General features: G+C 41.3%; 1 protein-coding gene across 1 annotated transcript; it reads left to right on the forward strand.

Moving 5' to 3' along the window:
- Positions 1-268: 268 nt before the first annotated feature.
- On the forward strand, positions 269-15,973 carry LOC311102972 (opsin-5-like; the record flags this gene model as incomplete). The annotated part of the gene is made up of 6 exons (XM_084144477.1): positions 269-335; positions 870-1,075; positions 2,305-2,404; positions 2,938-3,061; positions 3,248-3,402; positions 15,822-15,973. 6 exons carry the CDS (start codon positions 269-271, stop codon positions 15,971-15,973), a joined length of 804 nt encoding a protein of 267 aa, XP_084000603.1.
- Positions 15,974-19,688: the final 3,715 nt, after the last annotated feature.

Consider the following 19,688-nt stretch of genomic DNA (forward strand, 5'->3'; position numbering starts at 1 on the left):
AATGCAAATGGATTTATAACATTTTTTACATGCATTTTTCTGGATTTTTTTGTTGTTATTCTGTCTCTCACTGTTCAAATAAACCTACCATTAAAATTATACACTGATCATTTCTTTGTCAGTGGGCAAACGTACAATATCAGCAGAGGATCAAATACTTTTTTCCCCTCACTGTATAGCTAAGTGTATTATTAGCTGACCTGACTTCTGTGGCTAGCATTACATCAGACACTACTATCATTAACAGGATCAAGGGATTAGGATAATAATGTATGAAGGACACAACCATGCCTGTTCTCTCAGTCTATTGCTGTACGCCTGCCTGCTGCTGGCTGGTGACACAGACAGGGTCATCATATGGAGAGACTGAGAGGGTGAATCTCAACTCTGTCACACTCTCACTTGGAATAAAGTCAAGAGAATGCTACCATCCACCCGAGTGGTCTCTGGGACACCACTCACTTCACCTGTCCTTAACCAGAACAACACAGGGCTCTTCAGACGTGTTTGAAATGAGACCGTTGTGAAATGTTGGATCTTGGCCGAGCGGCGCTCAGAAGACAAGGGTGCTGATGGAGGACACCATTATATCCCGTCCTAATGTAACTGTCTGCAGGGTGTCAGCCAAGGAGGAGACTGCCACTGGTGTTTACTTGTTGATACTAGGTAATTATTCTAATGTTTACCTTGTCAAACTGCTGTAAAGCTATACTGTTGCTAATATAGAATAGACAACTTTCACAAAAAAATACATGGTAAATCTTGTGTTAGTGTACTTGTATACCGATGCCATTGTTATTATATAATGTTATGAGTTGTGTCTTCATGGATATGGTTTAAATAGGAAGTGTTTTTATTTACATTTCCAGGGTGGCTCTCCTGGCTAGGTAATGGAGTGGTGATTCTACTGTTGGTCAAGCAGAGACAACGTCTGGAGCCACAGGACTTCCTCACTCTTAACCTGGCTGTGTCCGACACTGGCATCGCCATCTTCGGCTACTCCAGAGGGATACTAGAAGTCTTCAACGTGTTCATGGACGACGGACTTCTGATCAAGACCATCTGGACCGGCCAGGTACCAAAGGGACATTGGTTGGTTGGTTGGTTGGTTGGTGGTTGTTCTTTGGGGGTTGAATGATTGATTGATTGATTGATTTGTTATTAAAGTGTCTTGCATTTTTCAGATGACCTATATGGCCCTCTAAGAAGATTTCTAATGCTAGTTATAGTTGCACTGTTTTGATAGTGGTTTGTGTATTATTGTACAGAAGTTGATACTCTAGCCCTCTTTTGTTAGTAGTCGGGGTTGGGGTTAATTCCACAAATTCAATTATAATTAAATTCTACCGCTCCCTGTAAATTCCATTACATTCAATTCAAATTCCAGGTCAGTCTTTGAAATCAGAGATAATTAAAATACCTCTCAATTCCAATGTTCGGTAAATTACAATAATTAAATTCCCAATTTAATATTATCCCAACCCAACAATTCCACAAATGTATATTCAACTCCTTCAAGCTGATCATGTCACTGTTCAGACAGCTTAGCTATACTGGAAATATAGAAATACACGTTGAAATGATTAAAAACAAATCCTGCAGTAAAAATGTGTATACTAAGTGCATTAATTCCATCAACTGGGAAATGTACAAATATTGAATTCCAATTTAGTTCCAATTCAAACAGACCAAACTAAATTAAATTGTAATTGACCCGAACCCTGTTAGGAGTTGTTGTTGTTATTATTGAGTTATTATTCTAAAGCTTTGAATGATGTTTAAGGGCACTTCATAGATTGACAAGGGACCCAGATCTTATCAAGGAGTTCGTCTGTGAATGTGAAATCAAAACTACATTATAGCTACACAGATAAGATCAGTACAATCATATCTTACAATTTCAGAGGAAGGAATCAGCTCGAGGACAAGTTGTACAATAACACATATTTTATATGGTCTTGTATATTAGCATTTTCTACTATAAAAAAAGTTAAGGAAGTTAAATCAAACCCTCAGTAGGCTACTGTTACCATGGCTACCCAGGACTCTCACCATTCCACTTGACAGATGACTGGAATAAAGGACAGAAAGAAAACATCACATTCCACCAGAGAATAGTGTGTGTTTTTATCCTGCAGTAGCCAGTCTACCTGGCTTGTAGCGTGAGAGTCTGGTTAGCGGGTGATGACACAACACGGTTTGGAAGGATTCCTCCCTCTCCCACAGGCTGGCAGAGAGCTGCAGGCACTTCATCATAATCTAAAAGTGTGTGTGTGTGCACGGGTGAGTCTGCGTGTCTGCCAGGTGGACGGCTTCCTGATCCTGCTCTTTGGGTTCATAAGCATCAACACACTGACAGCCATCGGTGTCATCCACTACATCAAAGGATGCCAACCCAGCCATGGTATGTAGTCTACGCTGTGACCCAGGTCCCAGGCCAGGGGGTGTAGGACTGGGGCCTCCCCTAGTCCAGGTGCTCAGGGCAGGGCACCCTGGGTCAATGGCAGCCACTCTAAACCCCATTACCTGCTGCTCCAGGTCAAGGCCTTAAACTGTTCAGTGCTCCCTGACTGCCTGTGGGCAAGATGGCACAGATGGGACTATTTATTATTAGAGATAATCATATTATAATCTCAATTGTCGTCATTGTTTTTTGTGAAATCACTGTAATTCGTTTTGTTTCCCATGATTCGCCATATTACACCATTTCTGTTTAGTATCTGGCCTATGTTCTTATACGCCAAGGGCTTAAGTCAAGTCTGAGTAACTACATGTTTTACATTTTAGTCATTTAGCAGACGCTCTTATCCAGAGCGACTTACAGTTAGTGAGTGCATATATTTTTCATACTGGCCCCCCGTGGGAATCGAACCCACAACCCTGGCATTGCAAGCGCCATGCTCTACCAACTGAGCTACACTACGTTTTGTCTTTCAGCTCATCATATTAACAAGCGCAACGTTTCTGTGGTGATTGTGGCGGTGTGGCTGTGTGCCTTGTTCTGGTCTGGAGTGCCCCTGGTGGGCTGGGGGAGTTACACAGGCAGGAGGAACCTTCCCATGTGACTTCTGGCCTCACCTTTCACTTCTCTGTAAGATTTGATTTATGTTTGTTGTAATGAATGCATATACAGCAAGTAATCTGTAAATGTAGTGGAATATCTAACCATCAATTATCATAACCAATCAACCGTATCAATTCTCTGTTTTGCATCTTGCAGCTCATAGGTATGGGATGTGTGAGGAAGACTAGGTCCAGGCCAGGTTCTCTACGTCATCCTCATCTTCACCTTCAACTTCTTCATCCCGGTTGTGATCATATGGTTTTCCTACGTGTCCATCATTCGGGCGGTCAACAACAGCCACACGTCCAGCAGAGGGGGAGAGTGGATGCCACTCCTCAGTAAGGCACATGACAGCCCGATTGGAGTTTGCCAAATGGCACCTAAAGGACTCTCAGACCATGAGAAACAAGATTCTCTGGTCTGATGAAACCAAGATTGAACTTTTTGGCCTGAATGCCAAGTGTCACGTCTAGAGGAAACCTGGCACAATCTCCTACGGTGAAGCATGGTGGTGGCAGCATCATGCTGTGGGGATGCTTTTCAGCGGCAGGGACTGGGAGACTTGTCAGGATCGAGGGAAAGATTAACGGAGCAAAGTACAGAGAGATCCTTGATGAAAACCTGCTCCAGAGCGCTCAGGACATCAGACTGGTGCGAAGGTTCACCTTCCAACAGGACAACGACCCTAAGCACACAGCCAAGACAACGCAGGAGTGGCTTCGGGTCAAGTCTCTGAATGTCCTTGAGTGGCCCAGCCAGTGCCCGGACTTGAACCTGATCGAACATCTCTGGAGAGACCTGAAAATAGCTGTGCAGCAACGCTCCCCATCCAACCTGACAGAGCTTGAGAGGATATGCAGAGAAGAATGGGAGAAACTCCCCAAATACAGGTGTGCCAAGCTTGTAGACATATATGCTCTGTTGTGTTGAACGAATGAATGAAAACCGTCCAAGCTGCAGATATCTAACAGTATAAACAAGAATGGTGTACTTTTCCATGAATTGATTACCAATAACTAAAATCGATTTATTTTGCATTTATTCTTATTAGTTATTATTAATTGCATGTCTCCAGTTATTGAAGAAAAGTTAAATGTTTTCCTGATTGCTCATTTCATTGTAGGTGTTTGGGTCCCTCATGCCACATTTCTTTATGCTGTTCTACACCAGTTAGGTAGGCACTGATTGATGCAACTGACATACTGAACGTACTTGTGCCACATCATCTACAGTGCCTTCAGAAAGTATTCATGCTCCTTGACTTATTCCACATTTTGTTGTGTTACAGCCTGAATTCAAATTAATAAAAAATAAATTTAAAAAATCTCACCCATCTACACACAATACCCCATAATGACAAAGTGAAAACATGTTTTTGTACATTTTTGTAAATGTGTTGAAAATGAAATACAGAAATATCTAATTTACATAAGTATTCACAACCCTGAGTCGATACTTTGTAGAAGCACCTTTGGCAGCGATTACAGCTGTGAGTCTTTCTGGGTAAGTGTCGAAGAGCTTTCCACACCTGGATTGTGCAACATTTGCCCATTATTCTTTTCAAAATTCTTACAATTCTTCAAATTGGTTGTTGATAATTGCTAGACAACCATTTTCAGGTCTTGCCATAGATTTTCAAGTAGATTTAAGTCAAAACTGTAATTCGGCCACTCAGGAACATTCACTGTCTTCTTGGTAAGCAACTCCAGTGTAGATTTGGCCTTGTGTTTTAGGTTGTCTTGCTGAAAGGTGAATTAATCTCCCAGTGTCTGGTGGAAAGCAGACTGAACCAGGTTTTCCTCTAGGATTTTGTCTGTGCTTAGCTCCGTTCTGTTTCTTTTTTATCCTGAAAAACTCCCCAGTCCTTAATGATTACAAGCATACCCATAGCATGATGAAGCCACCACTATGCTTGAAAATATGGAGATGGTACTCAGTAATGTCTTGTATTGGATTTGCTCCAAACATAACACTTTGTATTCAGGACAAAAAGTAAATAGCTTTGCCACATTCTTTGCAGTATTACTTTAGTGTCTTGTGGAAAACAGGACACATGTTTTGGAATATATTAATTTTTCACTCTGTCAATTAGGTTAGTATTGTGGAGTAACTACAATGTTGTTGATCCATCCTGAATTTTCTCCTATCACAGCCATTAAACTCTGTAACTGTTTTAAAGTAATCATTGGCGTCATGGTGAAATCCCTGAGCGGTTTCCTTCCTCTCCGACAACTGAGTTAGGAAGGACGCCTGTATCTTTGTAGTGACTGGGTGTATTGATACACCATCCAAAGTGTAATTAATAACTTCACCATGCTCAAAGGGATATCAATGGGTTTTCTTTCTTCTCCCTAGTCTTCGTGGTTGAATCTGTGTTTGAAATGTACTGGTCGACTGAGGGACCTTACAGATAATTGTATGTGTGAGGTACAGAGATGAGGTAGTCATTCAACTCATTTTTACTCAAACGTATTTAGGCTTGCCATAACTAACGGGTTGAATACTTATTGACTCAAGACATTTCAGCTTTTCCTTTTTCATTAATTAATAACAATTTTGAGAAATATATTTCCACTTTGACATAATAGGTTATTGTGTGTAGGCCAGTGACAAAAAAAATCTCTATTTAATCCATTTAAAATTCAGGCTCTAACACAATACAATTTGGAAAAGTAAAGGGGTGTGAATACTTTCTGAAGGCACTGTACTTTGTTATCTAGGATAGTCATTTTCTGTTTTCATTCAAAATAATGTCATACAATAATGAAAGAACTGTCCTATCTGATCAAAAAGGCATTGTAGAGTTGTGTGTCATAATGATAGAAACTAGCACTGTGTACAAATCATTTGTTAAATACACTGAACAGAAATATAAACGCAAAATGTAAAGTGTTGGTCCCATGTTTCATGAGCTGAAATAAAAAATCCCTGAAATCTTCCATATGCAAAAAAAGCTTATTTCTCAAAAATGTTGTGCACAAATTTATTTGCATCCCTGTTAGTGAGCATTTCTCCTTTGCCAAGATAATCCATCCACCTGACAGGCGTGGCATATCAAGAAGCTGATTAAACAGCAAGATCATTACACAGGTGCACAATAAAAGGCCACTCTAAGATGTGCAGTTTCGTCACACAACACAATGCCACAGATGTCTCAAGTTTTGAAGGAGCATGCATTTGGCATGCTGACTGCAGGAATGTCCGCCAGAGCTGTTGCCAGAGAATTTAATGTTCATCATGTAACCACGCCAGGCTAGGACCTCCACATCCGGCTTCTTCACCTGCAAGATCGTCTGAGTGTGTGGAGTATTTCTGTCTGTAATAAATCCCTTTTGTGGGGGAAAAACTGGGTGGGCCTGGCTCCCCATTGGGTGGGCCTGGCTGCCAAGTGGGTGGGCCTATGCCCTCCCAGGCCCACCCATGGCTGCACCCCTGCCCAGTCATGTGAAATCCATAGATTAGGGCCTAATTTATTTATTTAAATTGACTGATTTCCTTATATGAACTGTAACTCAGTAAAATAGTTGAAATTGTTGCATGTTGCGTTTATATTTTTGTTCAGTATATTTATGTGTAAAGAACTGTAATGTGTAATATGTTACTAAGATTTAATTCATGCATATTCTACACAATATTATTGAGTGCACTTTGACAAGCTTCAATTATCACTTTGTTTAATTTCCACAAGTATTCTGTCTCTGACATGCAGAGCATTTGGATCAGAATCAAATGGTAAGTAGACAAATATTTTGTTATCTTTGAATCTCCTAAACATGTTGCTGTTATTTCTCTCTCAATATTAAGGAGATGAGATACTGTAGATATGATACAGCAGATGTATTCTGGGAATGATCAATGTGTTCGCTAATATTACTTATATGAATTTGATCCTATAGTCCCACAGGGAGACAGTTGAGAACCGCAAAGTTTAGCAAGATAGTAGAATATGACTATGATTATTTAGAGATGTGAGAGTCTATTGATGAACCGTAGCTGCTGTATGTGGAGAGAGTGTGATGCGGTAGGACGAAGTCAGGCGCAGGACACAGAGCTAATCGAAAAACATACTTTACTCGTAGGTAACGTAAATAACATCACCTCCACGCAGGGAGGAACAAACCCGCTCACCAGACGATGAACAAACACGCACACAACACAGTGGGAGCCAGAGGGTTAAATAGGAAACAAATCATAGACATAATGGGAACCAGGTGTGTACAATGAAGACAAAACAAGTAGAACACAAAAACATAGATCGGTGGCAGCTAATACTCCGGTGACGACGAACGCCGAAGCCTGCCCGAGCAAGGAGGAGGAGCAGCCTCGGCTGAATCCGTGACAGAGAGAGAGATATTTGATTGTGTTGTATCAGTGGATTTATTTTGTGTCTGTTTTACTTGGAAGACCTTTATCCTCCCAAACCCAAAAAAATCCGTATTTCTTTAAAGGCCCAGTGCAGTCAAAAACGTGACTTTCCTGTGGTTTATATTTCCACACTATGAGGTTGGAATAATATTGTAAAAATGATGATAATGCCCTTTTAGTGCAAGAGCTGTTTGAAAAGACCACCTGAAATTTCAGCCTGTTTTGGTTGGATGGAGTTTTGGTGACATCACCAGGTGCTAAATGAGCTAATAGACCAATAAGAAAGAGAGTTCCAAACCTCTCTGCAAATAACAGCTAGTGTTCAGTTTTCCCCTCCCCACTCAAACCACTCCCAGACAGTCCTAGCAAAAATCTTGCTTGAGAAATTGATCTTTGTTAAGAAGCTATTTTTGTTTATTTTCTACCATTTTAATTCAACTGTAAGCAATAAAAACAAATAAAGAAGAATACACAGTGATGCCGAAACGTTGGTGGTTTCTTACCCAATAAATGACTGGGAGTTTATACATAGAGAGTGCGACTCTCTTTATTTGTTTTTATAGCTTACAGTTTATTCTCCGTTGGTCAGCACCTCTACACTAAGTGATGTCCTCTGGGAGTGCGCCAGCTCATGCTTTTTATTAAACCATTTTAATTAAATACAATAACAGTAAGGTACTTAATTGTTACCCAGAAATGATTTGATATTGAGATAAAAACGGCTGCATTGGGCCTTTAAGGCAGAAGCATGAGGATGTTATTGATGAGAGCCACTGCTCTAGCCCTGTGGGTTTTGGCTCAGGAAAAGGTTCTGTGGTAAGCCCGGTCTCTGTTTTACTTGGATGAAAGCAATTCCTCAAAAGCAAAAGGTGATGTTTATTATTTATCTTCAAAATGTAATTAACGTAGAGGTGTGACTGAGGATAGTTTTCCTTCAGAGTCGTTCTTTATTATAGCCTGCAGGATTTGGTAGCGAGTTGTGGAGACTGAAGAGTTGTGGCTCTGAGGAAGGGAAAGCCATACCAAACTAAGAGTAATAGGCTACATGATAGAAAACACATAGAGCTCAGACACTATTCAATATTCTCTATTTATTCTCTCTCTCTCTCTCTCTCTCTCTCTCTCTCTCTCCCTACCTTTCTCCCTCTCTCGCTCTCTCTCCCCCTACCTCTCTCTCTCTCTCTCTCTCTCTCTCTCTCTCTCTCTCTCTCTCTCTCTCTCTCTCTCTCTCCCTACCTCTCTCTCTCTCTCTCTCTCTCTCTCTCTCTCTCTCTCTCTCTCTCTCTCTCTCTCTCTCTCTCTCTCTCTCTCTCCCTCCCCCTCTCTCTCCCCTCCCCCTCTCTCTCTCTCCCTACCTTTCTCTCTCTCTCTCTCTCTCTCTCTCTCTCTCTCTCTCTCTCTCTCTCTCTCTCTCTCTCTCTCTCTCCCCTCCCCCTCTATCTCTCTCCCCTCCCCCTCTCTCCCCCCCCCCCCCCCTCTCTCTCTCTCTCTCTCTCCCCCTACCCATTTTTCTTGCTCTCTCTCTCAGTTGCCACCCCCATCGCCTGTACAATCCATGGGGCAGACCTAAGTGGCTGTGTAGGCCAGGAAAGGGATAATGTTTGGCACTGCTATAGAGTTTCACCTCTTCAACTCTATCACCTTTTCATTCTCAAAGAGTATTGATGTACAGTGTATTCAGACCCCTTGACTTTTTCCACATTTTGTTACGTTACAGCCTTATTCTAAAATTGATTATATATGTTTTTTTCGCTTATCAATCTACACACAATACCCCATAATGACAAAGCAAAAACAGGTTTTTATAAATTTTGGCACATTTATAAAAAATGAAACATCACATTTACATAAGTATTCAGATCCTTTACTCAGTACTTTGTTGAAGCACCTTTGGCAGCAATTACAGCCTCAAGGCTTCTTGGGTATGACGCTAGAAGATTGGCACACCTGTATTTGGGGAGTTTCTCCCATTCTTCTCTGCAGATCCTCTCAAGCTCTGTCAGGTTGGATGGGGAGCGTCGCTGCACAGCTATTTTCAGATCTCTCCAAAGATGTTCGATCGGGTTCAAGTCCGGGCTCTGGCTGGGCCACTCAAGGACATTCAGAGACTTGTCCTGAAGCCACTCCTGCATTGTGTTGGCTGTGTGCATAGGGTCGTTGTCCTGTTGGAAGGTGAACCTTCGCCCCAGTCTGAGGTCATGAGCACTCTGGAGCAGGTTTTCATCAAGGATCGCTCTGTACTTTGCTCTGTTCATCTTTCCCTCGATCCTGACTAGTCTCCAGTCCCTGCTGATGAAAAACATCCCCACAGCATGATGCTGCCACCACCATGCTTCGCCGTAGGGATGGTGCCAGGTTTCCTCCAGACATGACGCTTGGCATTCAGGCCAAAGACTTCAATCTTGGTTTCATCAGACCAGAGAATTTTGTTTCTCATGGTCTGAGAGTCCTTTAGGTGCCTTTTGGCAAACTCCAAGCGGGCTGTTATGTGCCTTTTACTGCAGAGATGGTTGTCGTTCAGGAAGAATCTCCCATCTCCACAGAGGAACTCTGTGGAGATCACCTTTTGTTTTTGAGGAATTGCTTTCATCCAAGTAAAACAGAGACAGGGCTTACCACAGAACATTTTTCTGAGCCAAAACCCACAGGGCTAGAGCAGTGGCTCTCATCAATAACATCCTCATGCTTCTGCCTTAAAGGCCCAATGCAGCCGTTTTTATCTCAATATCAAATCATTTCTGGGTAACAATTAAGTACCTTACTGTTATTGTATTTAATTAAAATGGTCTAATAAAAAGCATGAGCTGGCGCACTCCCAGAGGACATCACTTAGTGTAGAGGTGCTGACCAACGGAGAATAAACTGTAAGCTATAAAAACAAATAAAGAGAGTCGCACACTCTATGTATAAACTCCCAGTCATTTATTAGGTAAGAAACCACCAACGTTTCAGCATCACCAAGGCCCTTCTCCCCTGATTGCTCTAGGAAGAGTCTTGGTGGTTCCAAACTTCTTCCATTTAAGAATTATGGAGGCCACTGTGTTCTTGGGGACCTTCAGTGCTGCAGAATTGTTTTCGACACAATCCTGTCTCGGCGCTCTACGGACAATTCCTTCGACCTCATGGCTTAGTTTTTGCTCTGACATGCACTGTCCACTGTGGGACCTTATATAGACAGGTGTGTGCCTTTCCAAATCATGTCCAATCAATTGAATTAACCACAGGTGGACTCTAATCCAGTTGTAGAAACATCTCAAGGATGATCAATCGAAACAGGATGCACCTGAACTCAATTTTGAGTGTCATAGCAAAGGGTCTGAATACTTATGTAAATAAGGTATTTCAGTTTTTTATTTTTAATACATTTCGAAGAACCTGTTTTTGCTTTGTCATTATGGGGTATTGTGTGTAGATTGATGAGATGTTTATTTACTTAATCCATTTTAGAACAAGGCTGTAATGTAACAACATTTTGAAAAAGTCAAGCGGTCAGAATACTTTCCGAATGCACTGTATAACAGAGAGAGACGTTCCTATTCAAAAAGTCAGTATTCCAGAGTTTTCTCTTTCTCTCGTATGTTCAACAGATTCTGCAGTCTGCGCCTATTTTTCCTTACCTCAAAGTTTGCAGTGACTAGGGCTGTTGTGGTGACCGTATTACCGCCACACCAGCGGTCACGAGTCATGAAGGCTTCTCCAAGCTCTGATGCTGCTGATGGTCATTAGTAGCTTACCAATATTGCTAACTGGCTGGTACTCAGCACTCAATTGTCCCTCTAATCACTCTAACATCAACGCAAATGTAATCGAAAATCTAATCAAACACTTCATGAGAGCCCATGAGCTCATATTGCGCAACTATAGGCTATGCAATTGCGCGAGACAACAAAGTGATGGCCTCTACTAAAAAGAGGAGTATCCCATCAGCTTTCTAAAGGCTAGGCCTACTATATTTATTTCTCAACTTTCCTAATATTAAGCGCATTGCTTATATTTACAACAGGAGTATAGCCTACCTGGCTGGCATGAAAATGAACCATTGGAAAAGCGTTCTCCATTCGCTATTTAAGTGCATAGATTACATTACATTTTTTCCCGCTGCCCCTGTTTCGAGACAGGTGCATGATAATGGTCCATTCTAAATCAAAACAAATTTCACACATTTATTATTTAGTATATGTAAAGACAAGATTAAAACAAGAATAGTCTGATGGGTGACAATATTAGCCTATCACTTGTGAATGATGTCCAGCATTTGAAACAATGCCATTTTTTTGCGACTTTTTTTAAATCATAGTCGCACACCTCATGTAGCCTTGCCCATAGGCCTATATGTTTTAATAAGGTTTGTATCACAACTAAAGTGGCCAAAGAACTTCTTAAAATTAAGCACATTGATACGCTTTACAAGGGGTGTAGAGCTTAACTGGCATACATAAGCAGCACGTGAGTTTCAAGTTTGGGGAAGATAATTTTCACCATTAAAATGCACCTTTATAATATTCACATTTGCGGTCACTTTTGATAATGGTATTTTCCCACTAATGGAACATTTGCGCTTATAGCCTACTGCCGTGTGCGCATTGCTGTACTTATAATGTGAAGAAATAGCCTAATAGTTTATCAACATTTTAAGCTAAACGTTCTGATCTGTTGCGTCAGCCACATTGCGTAAAATACGTTTTATGATGCTAGTGGTTGTATTAATTTGAGATCTATCGCATCCCACAACTGTCCCAGACTATGTTTGGAATATTTATTTCTCGCACATAATACACTGCTCAAAAAAATTAAGGGAACACTTAAACAACACAATGTAACTCCAAGTCAATCACGCTTCTGTGAAATCAAACTGTCCACTTAGGAAGCAACACTGATTGACAATACATTTCACATGCTGTTGTGGAAATGGAATAGACAACAGGTGGAAATTATAGGCAATTAGCAAGACACCCCCAATAAAGGACTGGTTTTGCAGGTGGTGACCACAGACCACTTCTCAGTTCCTATGCTTCCTGGCTGATGTTTTGGTCACTTTTGAATGCTGGCGGTGCTTTCACTCTAGTGGTAGCATGAGACGGAGTCTACAACCAACACAAGTGGCTCAGGTAGTGCAGCTCATCCAGGATGGCACATCAATGCGAGCTGTGGCAAGTAGGTTTGCTGTGTCTGTCAGCGTAGTGTCCAGAGCATGGAGGCGCTACCAGGAGACAGGCCAGTACATCAGGAGACGTGGAGGAGGCCGTAGGAGGGCAACAACCCAGCAGCAGGACTGCTACCTCCGCCTTTGTGCAAGGAGGAGCAGGAGGAGCACTGCCAGAGCCCTGCAAAATGACCTCCAGCAGGCCACAAATGTGCATGTGTCTGCTCAAACGGTCAGAAACAGACTCCATGAGGGTGGTATGAGGGCCCGACGTCCACAGGTGGGGGTTGTGCTTACAGCCCAACACTGTGCAAGACGTTTGGCATTTGCCAGAGAACACCAAGATTGGCAAATTCGCCACTGGCACCCTGTGCTCTTCACAGATGAAAGCAGATTCACACTGAGCACATGTGACAGATGTGACAGAGTCTGGAGATGCCGTGGAGAACGTTCTGCTGCCTGCAACATCCTCCAGCATGACCGGTTTGGCGGTAGGTCAGTCATGGTGTGGGGTGGCATTTCTTTGGGGGGCCGCACAGCCCTCCATTTGCTCGCCAGAGGTAGCCTGACTGCCATTAGGTACCGAGATAAGATCCTCAGACCCCTTGTGAGACCATATGCTGGTGCGGTTGGCCCTGGGTTCCTCCTAATGCAAGACAATGCTAGACCTCATGTGGCTGGAGTGTGTCAGCAGTTCCTGCAAGAAGAAGGCATTGATGCTATGGACTGGCCCGCCCGTTCCCCAGACCTGAATCCAATTGAGCAGATCTGGGACATCATGTCTCGCTCCATCCACCAACGCCACGTTGCACCACAGACTGTCCAGGAGTTGGCGGATGCTTTAGTCCAGGTCTGGGAGGTGATCCCTCAGGAGACCATCCGCCACCTCATCAGGAGCATGCCCAGGCATTGTAGGGAGGTCATACAGGCACGTGGAGGCCACACACACTACTGAGCCTCATTTTGACTTGTTTTAAGGACATTACATCAAAGTTGGATCAGCCTGTAGTGTGGTTTTCCACTTTAATTTTGAGGGTGACTCCAAATCCAGACCTCCATGGGTTGATAAATTTGATTTCCATTGATAATTTTTGTGTGATTTTGTTGTCAGCACATTCAACTATGTAAAGAAAAAAAGTTTATTTCATTCATTCAGATCTAGGATGTGTTATTTTAGTGTTCCCTTTATTTTTTTGAGCAGTGTAGAATAGGTTAACTTTTGTACTATGGGGGATAGTAGATTGACATAGGCTAGTGCTTTTGCTGTTCGTTAGGCCTACTCATCTTGTTGGCTGACGAAAAGTAAATGTGGACAGTTCTTCCAATATCTTCAATATGCACCTCGGAATTGGATAAGAACGCGCGCAGTTGCGTCCCCATGTGTCTGTCTTCACTTGTAGCCTGTGAGAAAGACCCAGTCACTTGATGGAGAGCCATGTGAGTGAGAGGTGCTTCAGAGAGCGTAGCACTCAGGGAGAAGGGCACAACGCAGCACTCCGGGCCAAGGGCACAACAGCCACTGGCCTCAAAAGGCATGGATTATTTTAGGGTGCATTACGGCCACACAAAGGGGATCCCGCTGGGAAATTCGAGGCATTATCAAGTGCTTGTAAAATTGTGAATGAGAGACTGATAAAGTGCGTACAGCCTGCACAAAAAAACTAAGCAGAGCTCATGCCTTTCAAGCGATTTTTTTCAAATCATCATTAGAGTTGCATCATGCAGCCTTACAATGTATTAAACATCAAAACATATAGCCCAATGTTTGCAGAACAACTAAAGTTACATTAATAACTCTAAATTAAGCATATAGGAGTACCTCTTTCTTTGTTAACTGCTCAACACAGAATAGCCGCATGTGCACACTCCCTCAAATCATTTGGAGAAAATATCCTTTCTATTTAATTCAGCTTTGTTCAATTGTATTCTTCATACTATAAAATAATATAAAATAATGCCACAGAATTCTAAGCAAATCTTGTCTGCTAAATGAACTACTATTACCCACGGACATTTGGCATAGCCAGATCAGGATGTAACATAAGGACAACTCAGAGTATGTTATTCTGTTCTTCTGAAATAGACTACATTTTCTTCACATCATTTTTCTTTAGACCTGTCTAAAATAAATAATGGATTTATTGTGAAGGTGTAGGCTATATTACATGGATTTATTAGACTTTTTAAAATGTAGATGTTCCTAAGGTCTGCATCAGTGGCTTGTAGGCTATGTGTGGAAGCCAGGAGATGCTAAATGTGTTTATGTTAATTGTGGGTCAATTACTGTGAGACCGACAGTTACTTGCTTGACAATGACAGGCTGACAATTTCTTGACCGCCACAGCCCTAGCAGTGACTGACTGCTTACTGCTCATTTACATTTTTCACTGTATTTTACCACTTTTCTCAGGGGAGTGTAAGGTCCTCAGAGGGACCAGTAAAAGTTCACAAACTGCAAGGCAGACAGAACTACCTCGGCTCCTACTCCCATGGAGTCCAATCTCAGGCCCTGTCCAGGTGGACCGCATCGTTTACTGTGGTCCATAGGTGGAGCCAAATACCAAACATGTTTAATATTGTACATTCCACAGAGGAACGTTTTACTTTCAAAGAAGGTTGAGTAGGCATAAAGAATGACTCAAACTGTATTTACTGTCATTCAATGTTGATGTTTTAAATGATTTACAGTGGAAATTAGGTGATTTTTCATTAATGACAAGTTTTGATCAAACATATCACTCTTTGTTGTCAGAATCTGCTTATGGCCTCCAGGAAGTGTCAGCCCAAATAGCTACAGCTGCCCTCCCTGCATCAGGACCAGGTAATATTCAAATTATGTAGATTAAACTACACATGATGATCACCAATACTGCATGAGACACATGTTAGATGCTATGGAGACATCCTCTCGTGGCCATACCTTACTAGAAGTTAGAAGTACAGTTACTGTATAACATCTCCATTACTAAATGGTTCTGTTTTAGACCATCCAGAGAGACCATGAAGTTACTCCACAGAGATACCTGTCTTCACTATTTACATTACAGATAAGAATATTTTATTTCAACTCTTAACATGTATGAGCACCACATGCAGTAACCAGAGCCTGTTTGTCTTGCAGCGAAGAAAAGATAATGAAAGTCAGTGAAGAAAATATCTACACGAGGAAATATAGGTATGCTTGCTTTGCTTTTATACTGTAGAACATTTAATTTAGCTTCAAGAATGCCCATGTCTCTCTCATTCCAGACTTCCAGATGGAAATAGCCCTGCTGCTGGATAGCAGCAACAACGTTGGCGAGCGTCGCTTCAACCTTCAGAAGAACTTCATCAGCAAGTTAGCAGTGATGCTAAGGATTGGACGGAATAGACCACATCTCGGTGTGGTGCAAGCTAGGTGAGTCAATTAATTTGGTGTTCAATTAGTACATTTTCCAATTAGGTGTTATCATTTAGCCACTAACTCCATAGCAAAACAGTATAGAATTCCATGTAGCTAACACAGTGCTATACCCCACAGAAATAATTCTTCCTGACTAACCACAGTGCTCTTGTCCTTTTAATTTAAAAATAATAATAATTTGGGGGGTAGATCAGCTTAATATTGCAGATAGATTGTAACTTCCATCAATATAATTGTCTGCATCACTTCCAATCCCCCATGTTTTTTATATATATACTCCCCTTTATTACTTTTCAACCCCGCCATCCTTTCCCTACTTGGGGTAAATTAGTGAACAATGCTTAGGCCTCTACTTCCAGCTTATACTTACTATCTACATTTATGGACATTTTACAATAATTCAATTTTATTTGTTTTTGCTCCTGAACTTCTTCTAATCTCAACCTCTCCGATCATTTTCATGATGTCCATCCGGTTTGCTTCTATATGTCATATATTTTTAACTGTGCTCTTTCCCAAAAGCTCCCTATATACAGTGAGGGAAAAAAAGTATTTGATCCCATGCTGATTTTGTACATTTGCCCACTGACAAAGAAATGATCAGTCTATAATTTTAATGGTAGGTTTATTTGAACAGTGAGAGACAGAATAACAACAAAGAAATCCAGAAAAACGCATGTCAGAAATGTTATACATTGATTTGCATTTTAATGAGGGAAATAAGTATTTGACCCCCTCTCAATCAGAAAGATTTCTATCTCCCAGGTGTCTTTTATATAGGTAACGAGCTGAGATTAGGAGCACACTCTTAAAGGGAGTGCTCCTAATCTCAGCTTGTTACCTGTATAAAAGACACCTGTCCACAGAAGCAATCAATCAATCAGATTCCAAACTCTCCACCATGGCCAAGACCAAAGAGCTCTCCAAGGATGTCAGGGACAAGATTGTAGACCTACACAAGGCTGGAATGGGCTACAAGACCATCGCCAAGCAGCTTGGTGAGAAGGTGACAACAGTTGGTGCAATTATTTGCAAATGGAAGAAACACAAAAGAACTGTCAATCTCCCTCGGCCTGGGGCTCCATGCAAGATCTCACCTCGTGGAGTTGCAATGATCATGAGAACGGTGAGGAATCAGCCCTGAACTACACGGGAGGATCTTGTCAATGACCTCAAGGCAGCTGGGACCATAGTCACCAAGAAAACAATTGGTAACACACTACGCCGTGAAGGACTGAAATCCTGCAGCGCCCGCAAGGTCCCCCTGCTCAAGAAAGCACATATACAGGGCCGTCTGAAGTTTGCCAATGAACATCTGAATGATTCAGAGGAGAACTGGGTGAAAGTGTTGTGGTCAGATGAGACCAATATCGAGCTCTTTGGCATCAACTCAACTCGCTGTGTTTGGAGGAGGAGGAATGCTGCCTATGACCCCAAGAACACCATCCCCACCGTCAAACATGGAGGTGGAAACATTATGCTTTGGGGGAGTTTTTCTGCTAAGGGGACAGGACAACTTCACCGCATCAAAGGGACAATGGACGGGGCCATGTACCGTCAAATCTTGGGTGAGAACCTCCTTCCCTCAGCCAGGGCATTGAAAATGGGTTGTGGATGGGTATTCCAGCATGACAATGACCCAAAACACACGGCCATGGCAACAAAGGAGTGGCTCAAGAAGTAGCACCTTAAGGTCCTGGAGTGGCCTAGCCAGTCTCCAGACCTTAATCCCATAAAAAATATGTGGAGGGAGCTGAAGGTTTGAGTTGCCAAACGTCAGGCTCAAAACCTTAATGACTTGGAGAAGATCTGCAAAGACGAGTGGAACAAAATCCCTCCTGAGATGTGTGCAAACCTGGTGGCCAACTACAAGAAACATCTGACCTCTGTGATTGCCAACGAGAGTTTTGCCACCAAGTACTAAGTCATGTTTTGCAGAGGGGTCAAATACTTATTTCCCTCATTAAAATGCAAATCAATTCATAACATTTTTGACATGCGTTTTTCTGGATTTTTTTGTTGTTACTCTGTCTCTCACTGTTCAAATAAAGCTACCATTAAAATGATAGACTGATCATGCCTTTGTCAGTGGGCAAACGTACAAAATCAGCAGGGGATCAAATACTTTTTTCCCTCACTGTACGTATTATGGACACAGTATGCTTACATTATTAGTTATCTTGTTATTATTTGTTGTTATTTGTTATTAGTCCCATCCTTCAACTCCATTCAACACCTCCCATCTATCTCTTAACACCATCCATATAGGATTTCTATTTGCCATATATATTTCAACTGTACTGTGATGTTTTACAAAAGTTCTGAACCTTTCTATTCTCATTGGTTCTACAGATTGTGAATTAAAAATAAACATTTTTGCTAAAAGTATTATTATATTATTGATCAATTGATTATGACTTTTCAGATCACCCAGTAATGCTATCTGCAAGGTTAGCTCCAAGTAAATATTGCAATTCTTTAGCCATTCCTGGACCTGTGTCCAAAAACAAGCTACAAATGGACAGAACCAAAACAAATGATCTAATGATTCTGTCTCTTCGCAGCAAAATCTGCAGAGCTGGGAAGATTGTGTCCCCCATATAAATAACATTCTATTGGTAGCAAGAATTTTATATAATAATTTAAATTGAAAGATTCTAATTTTTGAATCCCGTGTCGTTTTGCTGTCAGTTCATAAACACTATGCCATGGGATCGGTACGTCAAAAATCTCTTCCCAACTATTTTGCAATCTATATGGGACGGCTGTCAATCCTTTGGTCCTTAAATGAAACTGATATACTTTTTTATTTATCACAGTTTTCCTTAACCAATTATGTTCTTTAATGCAAGGCCGACAGACAAGTTCCTTACTTTCTCTCCCTTCCACTTTCCTCTTCCATTTTTGCGGTAAGGCTGCAATTATTTGGTTGTAATTTTGGGTAGAGCAGACATTTCCATATGTTTTTGTTAGCTGCATGTGCGACATAACTCCACCAGTCCTACCGATGATATCATTTACGAAGATTATACCTTTTTTAAACATTTTGTCAAAAAATAAAGGTTTTTTGTCAATTAGTATATTTGAATTTAACCACAATATTTGTTGCATTATTTGTTCTGTCTTTTCTGGAGGATTAAATTGAAATTGCAACCAACTTTCTATGGCTTGTTTTAGAAATAGTGATATTTGGGAGATGATTTCCTTTTCAAATAACTGAAAATGAGCGGTTGTAATCTGAATAAAGGGGAAAAGGCCATTCTTGAACATTGGGTGAGACAATCTTACTAATTTGCTTGAGAACCAGTTCGGAGATAAGTATAACTTTTGTATGACCGAAGCTTTTAGTGATAGGTTTAATGCTTTAATATTTAATAATTTCTGTCCTCTGAATTCATATTCATTATATAAATAGGCCCTTTTAATTTTGTCTGGCTTGCCGTTCCAAATAAAATTGAATATTATTTTCTCATATATTTTAAACAACTGTTCGCTAGGCGTAGGCAAGACCATAAGCAAATAGGTAAACTGGGATAATACTAAAGAGTTAATCAGGGTGATTTTTCCACAAATTGTAACTTTTGGTGCCAACGAGAATGAGATAAGAAAGAAGTCAAGACGACTAGCTTGATTGAGTCTCCGTCATATCATTTAGCCACTAACTCCATAGCAAAACAGTATAGAATTCCATGTAGCTAACACAATGCTATACC

This window comes from Coregonus lavaretus (genome assembly GCF_964263955.1).
Source record: "Coregonus lavaretus genome assembly, chromosome: 27".
In the NCBI taxonomy this organism is placed as follows: domain Eukaryota; kingdom Metazoa; phylum Chordata; class Actinopteri; order Salmoniformes; family Salmonidae; genus Coregonus; species Coregonus lavaretus.